At 32.5% G+C, this 17599-nt stretch overlaps 1 protein-coding gene across 1 annotated transcript; it reads right to left on the bottom strand.

The window, feature by feature from the left end:
* Positions 1-4074: 4074 nt before the first annotated feature.
* On the bottom strand, positions 4075-17444 carry Pss (phosphatidylserine synthase 1 homolog l(3)77CDf). Its single transcript, XM_085956097.1, has 7 exons — positions 16902-17444; positions 15166-15424; positions 13629-13939; positions 13211-13465; positions 12901-13123; positions 8835-8946; positions 4075-6475 (listed from the first exon to the last, which is right to left on the bottom strand). The coding sequence occupies exons 1-7, from the start codon at positions 17081-17083 to the stop codon at positions 6396-6398; spliced, it is 1422 nt and encodes a 473-aa protein (XP_085812223.1). The 5' UTR covers positions 17084-17444; the 3' UTR covers positions 4075-6395.
* Positions 17445-17599: the final 155 nt, after the last annotated feature.

Raw genomic sequence — 17599 nt, 5'->3', positions numbered from 1 at the left:
ATGGTCAGTTTTTGTTCAGGCCTTGGGTACAAGTCTACATAAAGAGAGTAAAAGAATAAATAACACACATTTGTACAACATTAATGAAATTTATTTTTCAAAATATTATAATTATTATTATTAGATGTCAATACTTTGAAATCTACTTACACAATATTTCAGAGGCGAAAGGATACTGTAACGGATAGTCCAAAAGCAAGATGGTTACATAAATATGGGATACACAAGAAATTTACCAACATTGCTCTTCATTTATCATTAAAAAGTGCAATCATTGAATAAACTAGAGGAAGTATGCGTGTGTCACAACAATACTTTAAAACTACAAAATAAGAGTAACCGATATATTATTAGTTTAAAATATAACAAATAAACTAATATACTCTTTGGAATTTATCAACACAGAATAATAAATGAGTATATGACTAAAACACACAATAATTATATTGTAAGGACAAAAATATATTTCATACATTAGTGAATACCCTAATTTATTTTAGATATATTATGATATAATAAAAAGATAAGTTTTTATGAACAAAACTGCTGACGCAGTATAAGACGTGAAATTTTTGTTAATTAAAATATTACTTCTCTAAGGGTGTACGAGATTTCTGTTTGAAATCATACAAAATCTTACTCTCTTTGGATTTTTTGAAAGTCAATAAATAACAATGATATTAATATCATAAACCTAAGGCCAAATGGCGCATCATACAACTCAATGACTACAATTTGTATGTATTAGTATTTCGCTATGTACTTCTTTCTCAGACCCTGGTTTGTGTCGAGTCGCAGTACACGCAACATGGGTTATTAAAAAAACATAACTTTTTTAGTCAACACAAAAAACAAATACTGTTCGGTATTGTTTTCATTTATTTAGTGATGAATACAAAAAAAACATGACACATAAATCATGTATGTTTAAAAATCTTTGACTAAAAACGTGCTTTTTTATCACTTCCAAGTCCAGAGTCATAATGGACATAGTAACATATCGTTTGCTACCCACTCACATCCACCATAAATTAATAGTATCACAAAAAAATAAAAACAAAAATACATTCTTAATAAAAAGCATTCTTAAATTATAATATGGCAATACGCGCTTTGTTGTTTTAAATTGATTCCTAATAAGTACAATGAAATGAACGTAATAATAGTTTAATTAGAAAATTTAGGAAAAATTTCTAACGAATGCTTTAGCAGCCTGATACAAGGTTTGTTCATATGGGCAAAAAAATAATTAAATTTGATTAAATGTTTCACATGATAAATTTTCCTGTTTTATAAATATTTTTGTATGCTTATATCAATATAATTACGATTAAATAGTATTTTAATACTCATTCCTTTAAAACTTTTATTGAATATTTTTATTTGACTATCATGTAAAACCATGAAAAAAGCAGGTATTTATTTATAAGCTAAATAATATTGTAATAAAATAATTATAAATGAATAATACAAATGAAATAGTGAGGCATGCTGAAAATATTTTCACACATCTCGCGATTTGATATTTTCCAGATTAAAAATATTGTATTCAAAGAAAGCTGCTTAGTAGGAACAAAATTGAATTCAAATTGATACTATAGATAGATATAAAGCCATCCCAAAGCACGCTGGATTGACTAAAAGTTAACAGAATTACGTGGCAAAAAAGAGTATAGGAAGCTTCAGGAGGTCTTCATCCAACAGTGGATTCAAACGGCCTGATGATAATAATACAGTGGTTACAATAAATTTAATTAAATTCTCTTCTAAATTAATTTAGGAAAAGACGTAACACATTAAAATTAACAGTAACCAACGACTTCCGTTTTAAAGTTTTTATTAACAAAACCAAATAACAAATTGAGAATAGATGAACTATTCTGAAGAAACCTAATCTTAAATTGAATTAAAAGAAATAAATTTACATTTTTAAATTTAATTGTATATATTCGACAAAAAAATATTTACATAGATATTTACGTACACAAAATGTGTACGGACACAAAATTGAGCTATTCTTTGTAAGACATAACATCTCCGCGTGTCCAAAAAAGGCCACACTCTTCGATGGAGAACAAAGAATGTTACATAGAAAATTATGCCAAAAAATATTTTTCAGCTAAGTCAGTTTTTACATTTTGCAAAATTCACAAAAAATGAAAAACCAAAAATGTCTAATACTACATAGTAAAGAAACGTGTTAATAAAAATAAAGTGCCATTGTTTTAATCATAAGCACATTATGTTATTATTACATTTTAAAATAAATTGTCATGAGCCGGAAAACAATGATCATTAAATAACCTGCACCGATATCATTTAAATACTTCGTCCCATTATGTCGATGATACCACATTGATTGCTAAGTCCCAAGAAGCAATGCTCCAGCTACTCCACAGAGTAAAAATAGCAGGTTGGTTAATGGGCCGCGTTTCGCAACATGTCAAAGACCAAACTATTGATTATAAGACAGGTGGAACAGGCTACATATCCCCGAACGCTCTCCAAATCATCCGATGACTTTGTAACCCAAAATGGAAATAGTTAACTTGAAGTCACTAGGCGAACAGGAATGGTAAAAAGCTGCAATTTCTAGATTAGACAGAATTTGAAACGTGTCTACACATATTAAAGGACATATGTAAATTACAATCAGTGGTCTTCTTTGTATTATGCCTTTATGGTTCGAAACATGGACAGTGAAGGCAAGAGAAAATTATGAACTAATGCCTCTGTAGGCCCTCGACATAATGCGTAGAACGCGTACTCGGTTTCTTTCGCCATATTTTAGAGCGCTGACAATTTGGGGACGTAGGTTAGTCTCCGAAAAAAGTAGAGGTGCAGAAAGGAATGGTGGAACTGTTCCGGTCAGTAGAGTTCATGATCCTCAGTAGTGAGGATAATGACTGCGAAGAATAATCCTGTGGCTGGTTCAAATTCAGATTCTTTTATTAAATATTCGATTGGATCCAACACACGGACACAGATTATATTGAGCAAATGACTAATGTCATTCAAGATGCCTCCTCTATACTGTGAAGAATCATACACTTCATCTTGTACAACGGTTGTTTAGGTTGAGCAACCGATTCTCATAAAAATATTGTTGGTCAAATACCAAATCAGTTTACTTATATCTAAATTTTTTCACTTCATCTTCCACTTCGCTTCAACATTTTGATATAGAATAGTTTTGTGCATGCCTTAGATTGAATGTGTGGAACGCACTCCATTAACTGTCTACAAGTGCAGGTCAAATAGTTTTCAATTTTTCAGGGGAAGCAGGGTGGCCATCTTCTTATATGCTGATAATACAAAGATGTAAAAATTATAATACTTTGAAAAAATATAGTATACAGAACGTTTTGAATACAATACATGAATACAATGAAAACAATAGTATTTTTGGCTCATCTGGCGTAAAATTATAGTATAATTTACTATTATACATTTTTCGCAGAATCATTCGGTTGGCAACACTGTCATGTTGAACAGAAATCCAATTCTGGAGGAGCTACGTGCGCTATCACTTAATAACAGCCATTTTAAAACTGGTTCGAGGCAGCCAATGCGCACACTACGCATGCTGTGCGATGCGGTCCTCCAGAGAATGAAAAAATGCACAAATCTAGACAAAGCTATAAGGAACTAAAAATTCTTAATATTACTAGCTATCAATGAGCTTGAAATCCTGTTTTACTGTAAGGAGATGACCGCAGGCTGTCATTACCGGAAGCAACTAATATACTATGATCTATGAACTCATACAATTAGTTTCTTCTAGAAATCAAGATTTTTTTTCAAGAATTCAACATTGGTTTATTGATTTCTTCAGATCTTGAGAATACCTACTTAAAATATATCTTTATTTCTTTTTTAACTCATCTGGTCCTCTTTTTTCTGCCGAATTTAACAGATTCTGTTTGAGTTTGACGTATTTGATACGTTTAACGTTTTATTTAACGTTTCTTGTCCAAAAATTTTTCCCATAAAATTAACTGTCCTTGCCTAAATAAATTTTCAACGGTGAATTTAAAAAATATCAATTCAAAGTCGAGAGCTTCTTTTTCTTTTGAAGTTGTTGATTTTTTACTTATTTTTTCCTATTTCTATTTTTCATAACACCTACGACGGTCGCACGGCTTAAGCGTCATCCTATAGCGTCGTGGGTCCCAGATCCGAATCTTGGGTCTGGCAAGTACACATATTGTTTTTCAATTTATATATGAGTTAAGAGTACGGGCCTAATAGGTTGATCAAGTGGCTGACATCCATTTCTCGTAAAAACAAAATCTGTTAATACAAACCTCCACTCCGTGGAGGCCCAAAGTCGGACGTGGTCGAGATTTTCTCATTGATGACTCTTTAAGAAATGAAGATTCTCGAAAATTCTGAAAATTTATTTCTCATGATTCGAGATCATTTTTTATTATTTCCTGAAATAAGAAATCTCTATCATAATCTCTAATCTCAACCTGTACAAAAAACCAATTGGTGGTAGGCACAATAATTGATAATTTATTGTTGCCTATACACCGATTAGTTAACTACAGCTCTGAGATTGTATATTGTTCGAAAGTTATACTTTGATTTAATTGTATACTACATGACACATCCTTACAGTGAAGCAGGGTTTTAATAATACTGATTATTACTGAACGGGCTGAGACATATTAACCATAAAACATAGTCAATATAGACCAAGAAAACACGACCATTGTCAAAGATCATACAATTCTCTCTTTGCAAACATACGGTCATGTTTTTCTGATAGGAATTGATTTTTGTTTACAGTAATAAACTGATAGTTTAACGGATTCGTTACGTCCCAACCTTTTTTATATAGCGGAAGCCTTGAAGCATTTTGTAAAATCTAGTGGAACACCTAGCTGGTCCAGAAGGGAAAATTACAAAATACCACATCTACAATCTTTAATTGCAAATTGTACGTATGTAAATTAATTATTCAACAGATACATTACGCCGCATGAGAAAGTTTTGTCACCAACATATAATCTACTATTAGGTAGCGTTATGGAGGGAAACATGTCGGGGGATTTGCTTTGACTAATTATTTAAAACCAGTTTTGGGGCAACTGAATATTAGTAGTAGTAAAACCACGTTAAACCTTGTGTTTGTTTACCCTATTATCAGGTGCACATATCTTTTTTCGTTAGATTTTATGAGGACTTGGTAGGGAATCACTGGTTTAATCTGACAATTGGCATACACACATCCTACTAAATTTCAAAGCACATAATAACAACAAACAAAATTAATCATCTGTGACATGTATGGCGGAGAAACACATAAATAAATTAAAGAGATCATTTTCTCAAATAATTAAAATAATTAATGCATTTTTTACATATTAAGGTTTGCAATCCTGGAATACTAAAACTCGGGATACCGCACAAATTCTTGATCCTGAAAATCTGAGATTGAAAAAGCTGGTATCCCAGAATTTTAGGATTAGAATTTATACGATTTTTGTGTTTTGCGTTTTATTAAAGATGAAAAAAACAAAATGATATAAGAAATTTTCTGTGCTTCCAAATGTTAAACATAATGAAATACATGAAAACTACTTAAGTTTATTGTATGTACTAATAAATAACTTTTTTTGTTTACACGAAACATGGATTTGATCTTGTAAGTATTTTTACATGAATTATGTGCAAAAATTGCAGATTTTTTTTGTCTATATATTTTCCTCAATCCCGGAATTGTACAAAATATGCGTTATATAGACCTAAGATTGAGAATTCTGTCCAAGACTGCAATCCCTAGCTAGAATGTAAGATCATTCTTTTGAAATTGTCTAATATTATTAATTGTTTAATTTTAAGTTGTCAGGGATTGGCAACCGGCGGCCCAGATTTACATGTTTGTGGCCCATAAATGGATGACCATGTTAACATAACATGGTTTTATTGTAAATATAGATAATTTGGCTATGGGAAAATTGCCACAAAAACCACATTAAACAGAAAAGTGTTGCATAAACTGTATCTATAATTTTTGATTTTACTCAACAATATTTTGTTGTTTTTATAATTAATCATGTTCGTGTCATATTATCTCGCATTTTTAATATTTTTGTATTTTTAAAGATTGAAATAATAAGTATTTTATTTTACACTTCCTATTTTCTCTTAAACACTTGCGTCCCCATTATTAATACTTATCAGTTGAATATGACCCGTGAGTCTGAAAAGGTTGCCGACCCCTGGTCTATATCGTACATATTATAGAACTATGTACTTCCAAAAAATAATCAACTACCTATTCAAATAAAATTGATAACTTTAAAAGGTTTTTAAGGTAGAATAAGGTATATACTAAGCAATATGTATATTGGAAGTTAAGGTACGATGCTAGGAGAAGTGGGGGATCACATGGTTTGAGGAGTGCGCGTGGCTGACGTGCGTCTTACACTAGACCCACCACTCTGCAGAAGGCCTTCACCCAACACTGGAATAACAAAACATGTTAATTAGTGCAACACATTTAATTATCCTGCATACTATACAAGTGCTCGACTTTATCCTGTACTGTCAGCAATCAAATAATTGAAGGGGTACATTAGTGTCAACCCTTATTTATGTTAAAATTGAGAAGATTATGCCATCTAAGAGAATCGCCTCGAAGTTATTTCTAAAAAAAAACTACAAGCTAAAATGCTACATGCAATTTCCTACTAAAACCTAGTTTAGGAGTAGGTGCGCTGTATTTAAAATTTAATAAATACAGTGAAACCATAATTTTACATGCCCGGAATTCACGTTATCCCGCTTTTTGCGTGTAGTTTTTATGTTTAATACTCCGTTTTACATTTTTATTTAAATACATATTCAAAATTCAATTGAAATTAAAAATTAAATCTATTGCTACACATTCAATTACATAAAGACTCGGCAATATTAAGGTGTTTTATACACATCTACAGTGTCAAGGCAAAGTTTACACAATGTGATTGATTACATTTGCCATTTCGGCATTGTTCGTTCATATTGTTTAAAGATTTTTTTTGTGTAGTGATGTTATTCAAGACGAAACCTTCAAATAAATTTATAATAATAAATTACACTATTATTTTATATAAACAAGCCAAAAATATACATGACGCCAATTTGAATAATTATTTAATGAAAAATGAATGTACAGTACACTCTCAGTAATCCCCCACTCGATTATCCGACAACTACTATAATCTGCCGTTATTTTTACTAGTTGAAAGCACAAAATCAAGCTCTATAATTCGCCGGTATTCGATTGTCAAATTCAATAGTCCGCCGCGTACAAGTATACAACGCAGATGAGACGGATTTATTTTAGAAACTTTTCCTTTGTAAAAAGTACGTTCATCGCGAAGAAAGTAATGTACCAGGTAGGAAAGTGCCCAACGACCGCATCACAATTATGCCGTGCTCCAATGCAACCGGGACACACAAACTGAAGCTTTTGGTCATAGGGAAAGCCAGGAATCCTAATCCATTCAAGAATATCCGCCTCACTGAACAACTGTTTGTGTGAAGTGATTTACTGTTTAATATTTAGTTAATAAATATGTATATTTAGTAAATAATTGATTTTGATTATAAATAAAACCGTAATTTGCTAGTACAAATTTCTCAAAAAAACTATTTTTACCATATACCTGTTTTAATTTTTACCATATTTTGTATGTATTCACTATAATCCGCCGCTTTCACTAATTGGACACTTGTCTGATTTTTGGGGTGGCGGATTACTGAGAGTACTGGATAAAAAAAAATTAATACGCCCATTTGCATTTTGCCTTTCATTTACGTTTAGTCCCTTCAAAATCGTAAAATCGGGGTTCACTACACATAATTAAGCTCATGTTACAAGGATAATAAATACATCATATTGTGAAAAAATAGATTGAATTAGAATTAGATTGAATAAACAAGAAAAGAACACTACACGAAATAACTAATGCTGGCCATTAAAAAAATAAATGGAAGAACATAGCAATGACACTCATTAGAGATTCCACTTAAAACTTGTAATATAAAAATGTACTTACTACTCTAGCGATTTTATGTTCCACTTAAGGGGGTCAAAATGGAGCTTTTGTTCTATTTTCAAAGCATGATCCTGGACATACCTTAAACGTTGTAGATAATCTATTTATATAATTTTGAAGCCTTATTATCCTTTATATTTATTTTAAACATTTGATGACTGCAAAAAGTATTTTTATTACATAAAATAGTATTCTTTTAAACCTCTCGCTCTAATGTTTTAGAATACAGTCATATTTCAGTACATAAATGTGCAGTGGTGTTAAGATTTTTTAATTAATAAATTTCAGTTAGGTTAAACTTCAAAATTATATAAATAGATTATCTACAACGTTTAAGGAATGTCCAGGATCATGCTTTGAAAATGCAATAAAAGCTCCATTTTGACCTACGCTGAGCATGTCCGCCCTTAACTAAAGAGAACTATTTTTCAACCTCTCAAAAATGCTAATATGTACTTAACTCATCACTGTGTAATAACAGAACCACCTTCTACTAAAAAATAAAGGTATGGTTCATAATGAATTTAAAAAAAAACCAAGAAAAGAAACTGCAATGATAAATTTTATAAAACTACACATTAATACAAGCATTATTTCAATAATTTGGATTCACCAAACGAATGAGTCCACAATACATAGAAATCCTGTCTCGAAATGACCGATTTTGCATTTACCATAAACTGACCAAAGACATTATTATATAACAGCGTCATGTGAGTGAAAGATAACTTATTTGATAAAAATCAACTTCATTCTAACAGTGAGTGTGTACAAACTTACGATTGGAATCGTGAGGCATCTTGAAGGATTCGTCAGGACCAGACTCCTCGGAAAGTGGAGAGTTTGTTTCACTGAACAAACTGTCACGTTTCTTGTCTTTTGAATTTTTCGTCTGAAATGGTCATGCGGTTAGCAGTAATAAAACAATCAAACATTATTATTGTCACAAAAAAAAACACTGGTTTATAAGACAAAACACTGATGGTTATAATCTTGGGGAAACTGATATGTACACACATAATATTAAGTCAAGTTAAGGTAGTCATTTTACATATAAACGTTAACCCATTGTGCCCAAACACGAGAAATTATCGTGTTAGAACAGGTACTTAGGTTTTTTTTTACACTATATTAGGGCATCTATTGAAAATTTCTCGTATTAAATGTGTTTAGAAATAAGTTCGCTACAGGTGAATATATTATTTAACACGGATTCTCACCAACCTGTGTAAAGTATTGGATTTTAAAAATATCATACAAAAAAATAGTACAGCATTTTAAATATTTTTTTTAATTGTCCGTTTGCGACATCTGTTGATTGAATCTTTTGTCCAATATTTAATAAAACAGTTCACTGCGCAGAATAAAATAATGTGTTCATATTTCCATGATGGAAAACACTTAAAATTATGTGTCACAAAGGTTATTAATTGACTTTTTTTTATCGGCATTAAGAATGAACATCTGTTAAAATATTTAGAAATCTTGGAAGCGATTTTAGAAACAGGAGCACGGAACAGTTTTATTACAAATTATCATTTTTATTTTTAAGTTTCGGAACAAAAATTGGTAACTTCTGAAATTTCGGAAAAAGTTTGTGAAATTACACTTATTGCTAGAAATGCGAGAAGCACGGTATTTGTTAAAAATTTTCAGATATTTTATGGGTTATCATATGAAAATAGATGCTATATAATACAAGTAGTTTTTTTTAAATCTTTAGGATGTAATTGGATTTTTTATTTAGCACTAAACATAAAATTCGGAAGAAAAATAAATGAAAGTTTGAACCTCCCTATCTCGCTTTAAATATATTCTTTTTCTTTTCTGTCTTTAAAATCATATTAAAGCATCCTTTTTTATTTATATTCAAAAAATCAAATGATTTGAACACATATATTTTGAGTTATTAATCATAGAAAGTCAATTTTGTATTATACAAAAATAAAGTCACTGGGTCAATGGGTTAAGGCCATGCATTAGTTGAGGCACGGTCTAAAAAGATCGTTGCTAGGCGATGTGCGGATTGCGGGTCGCGGGTGAAAATGACGCCCGTCAAACAAAATATTATTTCTCATATAAATCCAACATACGTCCATTTTATGTTCTGTTTATTATTCTATTAGTATCAATAATAATATATTCATTGACATGTTTGCTTTTTAAAGTAAATGGGTAAAGTTTTTAGTCATCTTTACACGATTTTAGAATTAATTGGCCCGTCGCCATCACGCAGCAAAGTGACGTGCGTCCGACTCCACGTTCTCTCAATGAATGGGAAGCAAGTACAAATTTTCGTCGCGCGTACAGTTGAACATTATTTGGCGTTTCACTGATGCGTCACCTTAATAATGTTACCCAATATGCAACAGGTAGTCTGCAACAGATTTTTTTTATTTTTTACTTAAAACTAAAGAAAACATTTTTTCCATGTATCAGCTTAAATTTTGCGGTAAGCGGTTTATTAATGGAACTAAACATTTTTGATACCTACCTAATCATATTACAAGATTTGAAAAATGTAATTTATTTGTTATTGTTTGGTGATATAATTTTTCATTAAATATTTTTAATTGCTCATTGTATTATATAGTTGTGGTAAGTTACAAATTACTCATACACTTAAAAATGTATCTTTTATAAATTTCGATTTTTAATATTTACAGTGATTTTTGGTTGTCAAATCCTTCAACGAGATTGTATTTCTGTTTTAATTCGGAAATTCCAGAGGTATGTTCTGTGCGTTAGATATTTTATAATATTATTATTATTTTATTACAAGTTCAAACACCAGTCAAAACTATGGACAAGGACTGGTAAAGCGCGCTGAAGAAGGTGAAGACTGTTTGGTCAGCTGGGAAGATGACTGTTTTTTAGGGATTCCCAAAGATTATTATCAGTGACGGCCGGTGGTCTTCAGAATAGCATTTTTTGGAAGTGCGCAACGGTTTACCTTCTATAAAGAGAAGATAGCTTAGTGTAAAATGGCTGAAACGTCTAACTTCTTCAGAAGATAAATTAAATATGTCTTAGTTTATTTACTCTATTTCTCAAAAAAGTTTTAGATTAGAAAAACACTTCATGGATGTTACCTGCATCGTCCATATTATAACGTGGAATTTTTTTAAATTCATGTTAAAATACTCGAAGAATCAATATTGTATTTATTGGTTACATAAGTATATGAGATTACTGTTTCTGATAGTAGAGGATTAATAAACATGGAGAGTGATTTAAAAATCAATAAATAACGGTTAATGTTCTTTCCGCTTCATAATATGTAATTAGTCAGCCAACTATGAAAAGTCGTAAAACATATTATGGTCATGGTAGATCACTTTGTTAAAAGTGCAAAGCAGTGTTTTTATTTTTAAATCTTCCTCATTTTTATTAATTTATGTGAAATTATAAAATGAACAAGTATCACATGGGTAATATTTAAACTGTAAGTCACGCTTCATTCAAACTCCCTTTATTTCTAATGTATTTATCCCCCCCCCGACCATATCCGATCCTAATAGGATCATATGGGCCTCCACAGAGTAGAGGTTTGTATTAACAGATTTTGTTTTTACGAGAAATGGATGTCAGCCACTTGCTCAACCTATTAGGTCCATACCCTGACTCGCACACAAATTGAAAAACAATATGTGTACTTGCCAGACCCAGGATTCGAACCTGGGACCCACGGCATGATAGTCCAACGTGGCCATTCGGTATAATTAGCATGCTACTTAAATATGGTAATTAAAAAGTAATTATCTAGTCAGCAGTCAATGTCTCATATTATCTTTCTTATAAGTACAATTTCTGAAAAAAATATTTATAAATATTGTTCATATACTAATAATATATGACATTTTATAATATTTTTTATAAATTATAACCATAAAAGAGATATAAAACAATATTTTATTAACTTGCCAACATTGTTATAAAATAGGAATTGGCGTTTTTGTTGAAAAGTTGAGCGATATCTTATAAAATGCAGGCAGTGCGTTGCACTTGCATGGTATTGGAGGAGTCGCCACTGATTGTAATGATTGATTACGACGAGAAGGATTGGATAATAACAGGAGTCTATTGTGTGACATTATTGGATCATTTGAAAGATGAATCGAAGGCAAAACGGCCAAAATTAAAGTTGATGCACAAAAAAGTTCTCTTCCACCTGGATAATGTACCGTCCCACTAACGATCATTGCAATTGCAAGAAAGAAATTTACACAAAAATTATTTTATTATATGGTAAGAAAAAGTTAGAAAATCGTTAGATCAATTCTGTTACCCCTAAAAAAAATGTTCCGAACTACCTTCAAAAAAAATCGAGAGCTTTTTTCTATCTCTAATAGGTACCCCAAAAAAATATTCGGCGCACTGTTTGAATGCTGCTAATTAAGGTGATGTATCCATGTTTTCACCAAATTAACTCATCTTTCTTAAGATTTAAAGCTCACTTCTTCCACTTGTTATTTAAACCCACATAAAACCAAACAGCCAACCACATCCAAAAGGCATTTTGTGTTTGACACAGACCAGTTGAAAGAAAATATATATTTAATACAATTACTGAACATCCTGAAACTTCTTGTTAAATCATTAACTCATCAGATTTCTGATTTTGTCTATGACCAACAATTTTCAAGTGTACTGTAGAATTATCGCATTAGGTAAAAAAAACCAAGGCTGTTGAAAACCACTAAATTTAATGATACCACTCCTCGGATTTCATTTGGTGCTCACACCGTAATCACCAAAACAATTAACACACATTATTCAATTAGTACATAGTTCAAACAAAAAAAATCAGAAAACATCTGTTATCAAAACGAGAAAAGAAACTAACCTGGAAATACTTGTGATAGAGAAGGCATCCGTAGACGCACATTATTGAGACTAAAAATTGTGCCAACAGCCAAATGATGATGTTGAAGGTCTGGGTTTGGCTGAAAAGCTCTTTTCCGTTCTTGATGCATAGGAGCGCTTCGGTAACCATGATGGCACCATACACCCAACACTGGGTGCCAACACGCTTGCAACGTGGATCTGTCACATATATGTAATATTGCCTGGAAGGTAAACAATCAATACAGTCGCAACCATACTATAATCCTGCAGTTTAGTACTATTAAAAAATGATTTAAGTTTTTATTTACCTAACGGAAGGGGCTACAATCACACCAATCAGGCAGAGGCGAGCGATAACGAGAGGGTGCGAGGGCGGCATCTCGAATATGTGCTTCAGGAAGAAGGTATTGAGCTCTGAGAGTTGCCAGAAGATAACCAGCTGGCAGAGAGCCAGGAAACGCATGTAAGTACACGTGGGGTCCAGCCATCGCACGGGGGCCCAACTCAACGGGGTAAATTGCAGCATGGCTCGCTTGATCTTGCCTGATGTAGATGAGATATCTCTGCAAATAAAACAATCCGTGAACAGAAACAAAATATTTCATTTAATTATCAAATGTTCTTCTTCAAATGCCACGTAGAACTAAATATGAAAAGTTTTGCATTACTTACAGTAAAATTACATTGAAAATTTAATACTTAAGCAATGTATTGTTAAATTCTCACCTTATGCTGACCCACTTGTATTCCCTCATCTCCAGCGCTTTACAAATGGCCAGGCCGCACCATATGCCGAATCCATTGCAGATGAGCACATCGAGAATGATGGAATCCCACCAGCACTCCAAGAAATTAGGCAGGAGATGGATGAAGGCGATTTCAGTCACTTCCCACATGCATGAGATGACCCACAGCAGACCCATGTGTCGGATCAGGATAGCTTTGAACATCCAGCCGAGGAAGTGGCCCCACGCGAAGATATCCAAGTGGGCCCATATCTTCGCTAAGCTAACATCAGAACAATTTACTCCATACTCCTAAAAAGAAATATGAAAAATGATACAGTTAAGAGTGTACATAAATAATGAAACATATTGTAGTAGATATTAAAAGTCAAATGGCCTAATGCATAGGACGTTGACGTTATGTGAAACTAAAGGCTCGTTTACACGAGTCACTGCGGATGATCATCCGCAGGGAATTGCGTACAGCTTGTTTACACGTGTCACCGAAAGTGAAATACTCAAATCATTTCAAAATGGTGTCAAGAAAAAAGATTTTTTAACTGACATACAATGGTATGAAAAATATATTATTTAAATTGAATAATAAATTGTAAATTGACAGTTAAGTAATTATAATAATAGGAAACTTTAAATGATTTAATGGTAGCTTTATATGTGGTTAGATGATTAAAAACAAACCACTGTGGATAGAGGTGTACCTAATATTTGAGCAAAATTTCGTGAATTACAAGTATTGCAACGTAATTACGAGTAACTTGACTCATGAGTATAATAGATTTTAATCGAATTTCAATTGTTTGTATTATACAGTGGAACCTCTCATAACAAGCATACTTCGTTCCAGAATCTTACTCGTAATGGGAAACACTCGTTAAGGGAAACAATTTATCCCATATAAATTAATGTAAAATACGATAATGTGTTCCATGCCGAAACGTTTATTCAAAGAAAATACTTATTATTATTTATAAATTTATGACAATAAATAATTCTTTTTTACTAGAAAGCTGTCTCTAGACATGTTTTTTCCGACGCTTCAAAATTTTATGAATAAATTTGTAGCACGCATAGCCACCGCCTTATTAGGGTGATGCTTCTCAATATATGACGCAACAGTTGCTACAAGTGGTAAACACAGACTGACGCACCGGCGCGGAATGTCCCGGCGCACAAGTCAGTGACGTGAAGAGGTGACTTCTCCTTTCCACGTCACTCATTATGCGAAATGTCGCTCATCAAGGAGGCCATTTTTTTACAATTTGTTTTGCTCGTTATGAGAGGTTCCACTGTATAAGACATCATGTTGTTGTAGTCTTTCGTGTTTCCGTAGATAATTGATACTCAAAATATTTTTTAACAGTAACGTTGTCATGTTGGTGATTGTTTTCAGTCCTTACAGTGTCATAGCATTCATAATTAGTTAGTTTAACATAATGTTATCATTCTATGCATCACGCCAAGTTTTCAAATACATAAGTAGTGGACGTTAAGTAAATAATACATAAATGAATTATTACCCTATCCATGTCGATGTGAAAATCTTTGAGACTGGGATCCACCCAATATAATATTGAATTGACCGTGTGATAACTTTGAAACAGAAGAAAGAGCAGAGACAAGAGATAGAGCACTGACAGTCCAAAGACAATCCTCCACAGCGCAGGATGAGGTCTCGTGAAGGGTCCATTGGGGAATGCTAAAACTGATATGATGAGGAAGAAAAATATCACACACCAACCGCCGGCCCATATGTTTTCTTGAACACTTGTTTCATTTCTGAAATACAATAAAAAATATATTACTTAACGTTGCAATTTTATTATCTACTTGCATTATGTTTATTTAGCAAATTCTGATACAGGGAACTCAGAAATAATTGGAACTGAAATACCCAACAGGTAAGGAGTAGCACTTAACCGATCTCGAGTAAGGAATAATTCAGGATAAACTTAAACATGTGTCAAGAATACGTCATACGTCGGATACTGACAACTGCTCTTGGTTTATGCATTGACGCTCATTTAATATTGGTGTATTACACACACCATTGCATGTGCATAATGCGTATTTCATTTTCGTAGGACACTCACACATTCAAAACCCTGCATCAAAATGTAGTGTTCTGACGAAAACATACCTTTTCAACACTAACATAATACATTATTATGAACCAATCATAACTTACTTACAGGCATCAATTAATACGATTCACTCGGTATATATATGAATTGTTGTATGTAATTGCTATTTCGGGTTGACGATTGTGTATTATTAATGGCTTCATGGGTATTCTAATTTACTTTGCTTAAAGGTTATTTGTTCCATGGCGGCTGAAGAGAAAAATTTAGGTACAATCATTTCTCTGTTAGTTACACTTGGAATTCAAATGTATTGCAGAAAGATATATGTAAAATTTAGATATAACAGACACGACATTCTGTTATATGTGTGGAATGAAAATTTACTTTTTGACATTGGGAAGGAATTCAGAAAAGACCTACGCTCAACAATTGCTGGGATTTATTTGAGAATGAATTTACATACAAGATTTAAGTGATAATAAGAATCTATCACACTTTATTATCGGATGATATCAGCTGTGACTGTAAGCAACCACTACAAGTTACTTAATTTTTGACAATTGTATTCAGAGTTAGTGAGAGCTTTTCCCTTCAACACCTGCTCATCTCCACACCTATTAGGGTGGCGTATACCATACCATAACAAACATTAGGCACAATTTAAGACTGTGGAAGCATCCCGAGAGCAACCTCTGAAGGCCTGATGCGTATTTTTATGTAATCTATTATGGTTAGACATTGATGAGAAGTGTTCTTCTCAGTCACTGCAAGAATGAGAGACAATTAGCAGACTATAGTGACAATGCATCTGATCAGTGGATTCATGTATGAACAGAAATTTGCAATGCCAAGACTAATTGTTAATGTTAGCCTAAAGTTCAAGGATCTTAGTGTCACAATTTTATTGTTATGAACTAATTATGCACAAAAAAATAATTCTCAATTAACGGAAAAAATTATCACGCGATGCATACATTATAATATTATTGAAATCGATCCGAGTGCACTGATGACACTTGCTGATTATGTATGGGAAACATTAATAGTTACTGTCAAAAATTAACATAAATGTAAATATACACGAATATTAGAATATGCGTGTGTACTTCCACGAATAATGAACACTTTGAAATATAAAAATAGTAAGATTTAATTCATATTAAGTAACTTACCGAACAAACGCTGAATATATGACGGCTGCGATAGATACTGCCAAAAGGGTGATTGTATGAGGTTTGTAGAAGAATTCTAATGAAATATCGTCAACAGGACTTTCATTGATAGCACTAAAGGTATCACTATGCGAAGGAGGCGGCGTAGAAGGTTTTTTCTGGGAAAAAATGCGTTTCTTCATTTTATTTTTTTAAATATAAAGAGGTTATGTTGATATAATAATCCGCGCCGTACGATAATATCACATATCATCCGACAGCGTTACGAAACGTGATAGGCTGTGTGTCATACTATACTTTTTTACAAGCCTTGAGAATTTGATTGGATCATACAATCTAGTATTGGACTTTGAACTTTTTTATTGAAATGAAATGAGCCAAGAACGAAATTTCTGCACATACTGTCATAGATAATAAATACGCATACTATACAAATATAATATACGCATACTATACAAATTGTATGGCTGTCACTAGTTGGTACAATGCGAAAAGTTTACGGTGATAAACGGCGGCTTAGAGAACTAGATCCCCTCCCCTCGTGTTTCAGTACTTCGAAATCGAAAACCATAGAAAAGATACGACACGAGCGCCGCCACCAGACCTCACGATATAGATTTCGGTCTCTATTAAGTATATTAGTCTATGGTTATCACCTTTTTGACATTCCATAACCTATCCATGTATTATTATTTTAC

The sequence above is a fragment of the Rhyacophila brunnea genome, unplaced genomic scaffold (genome assembly GCF_057557595.1).
Source record: "Rhyacophila brunnea isolate RB1 unplaced genomic scaffold, BYU_Rbru_1.0 scaffold_5, whole genome shotgun sequence".
In the NCBI taxonomy this organism is placed as follows: Eukaryota; Metazoa; Arthropoda; class Insecta; order Trichoptera; family Rhyacophilidae; genus Rhyacophila; species Rhyacophila brunnea.
Note: the sequence above shows the minus strand (reverse complement) of the source record. Positions and strands in the feature narration are given on the sequence as shown.

Excerpts from the sequence above, each read along its gene's own strand:
- Pss (XM_085956097.1), bottom strand. The coding sequence starts at position 17,083 with ATGAAGAAACGCATTTTTTCCCAGAAAAAACCTTCTACGCCGCCTCCT. Across the intron at positions 8,947-12,900 it reads TCTATCACAAGTATTTCCAG|ACGAAAAATTCAAAAGACAA; the intron begins GTTAGTTTCTTT and ends TGACCATTTCAG. Across the intron at positions 6,476-8,834 it reads GATGCCTCACGATTCCAATC|TGTTGGGTGAAGGCCTTCTG; the intron begins GTAAGTTTGTAC and ends TTGTTATTCCAG.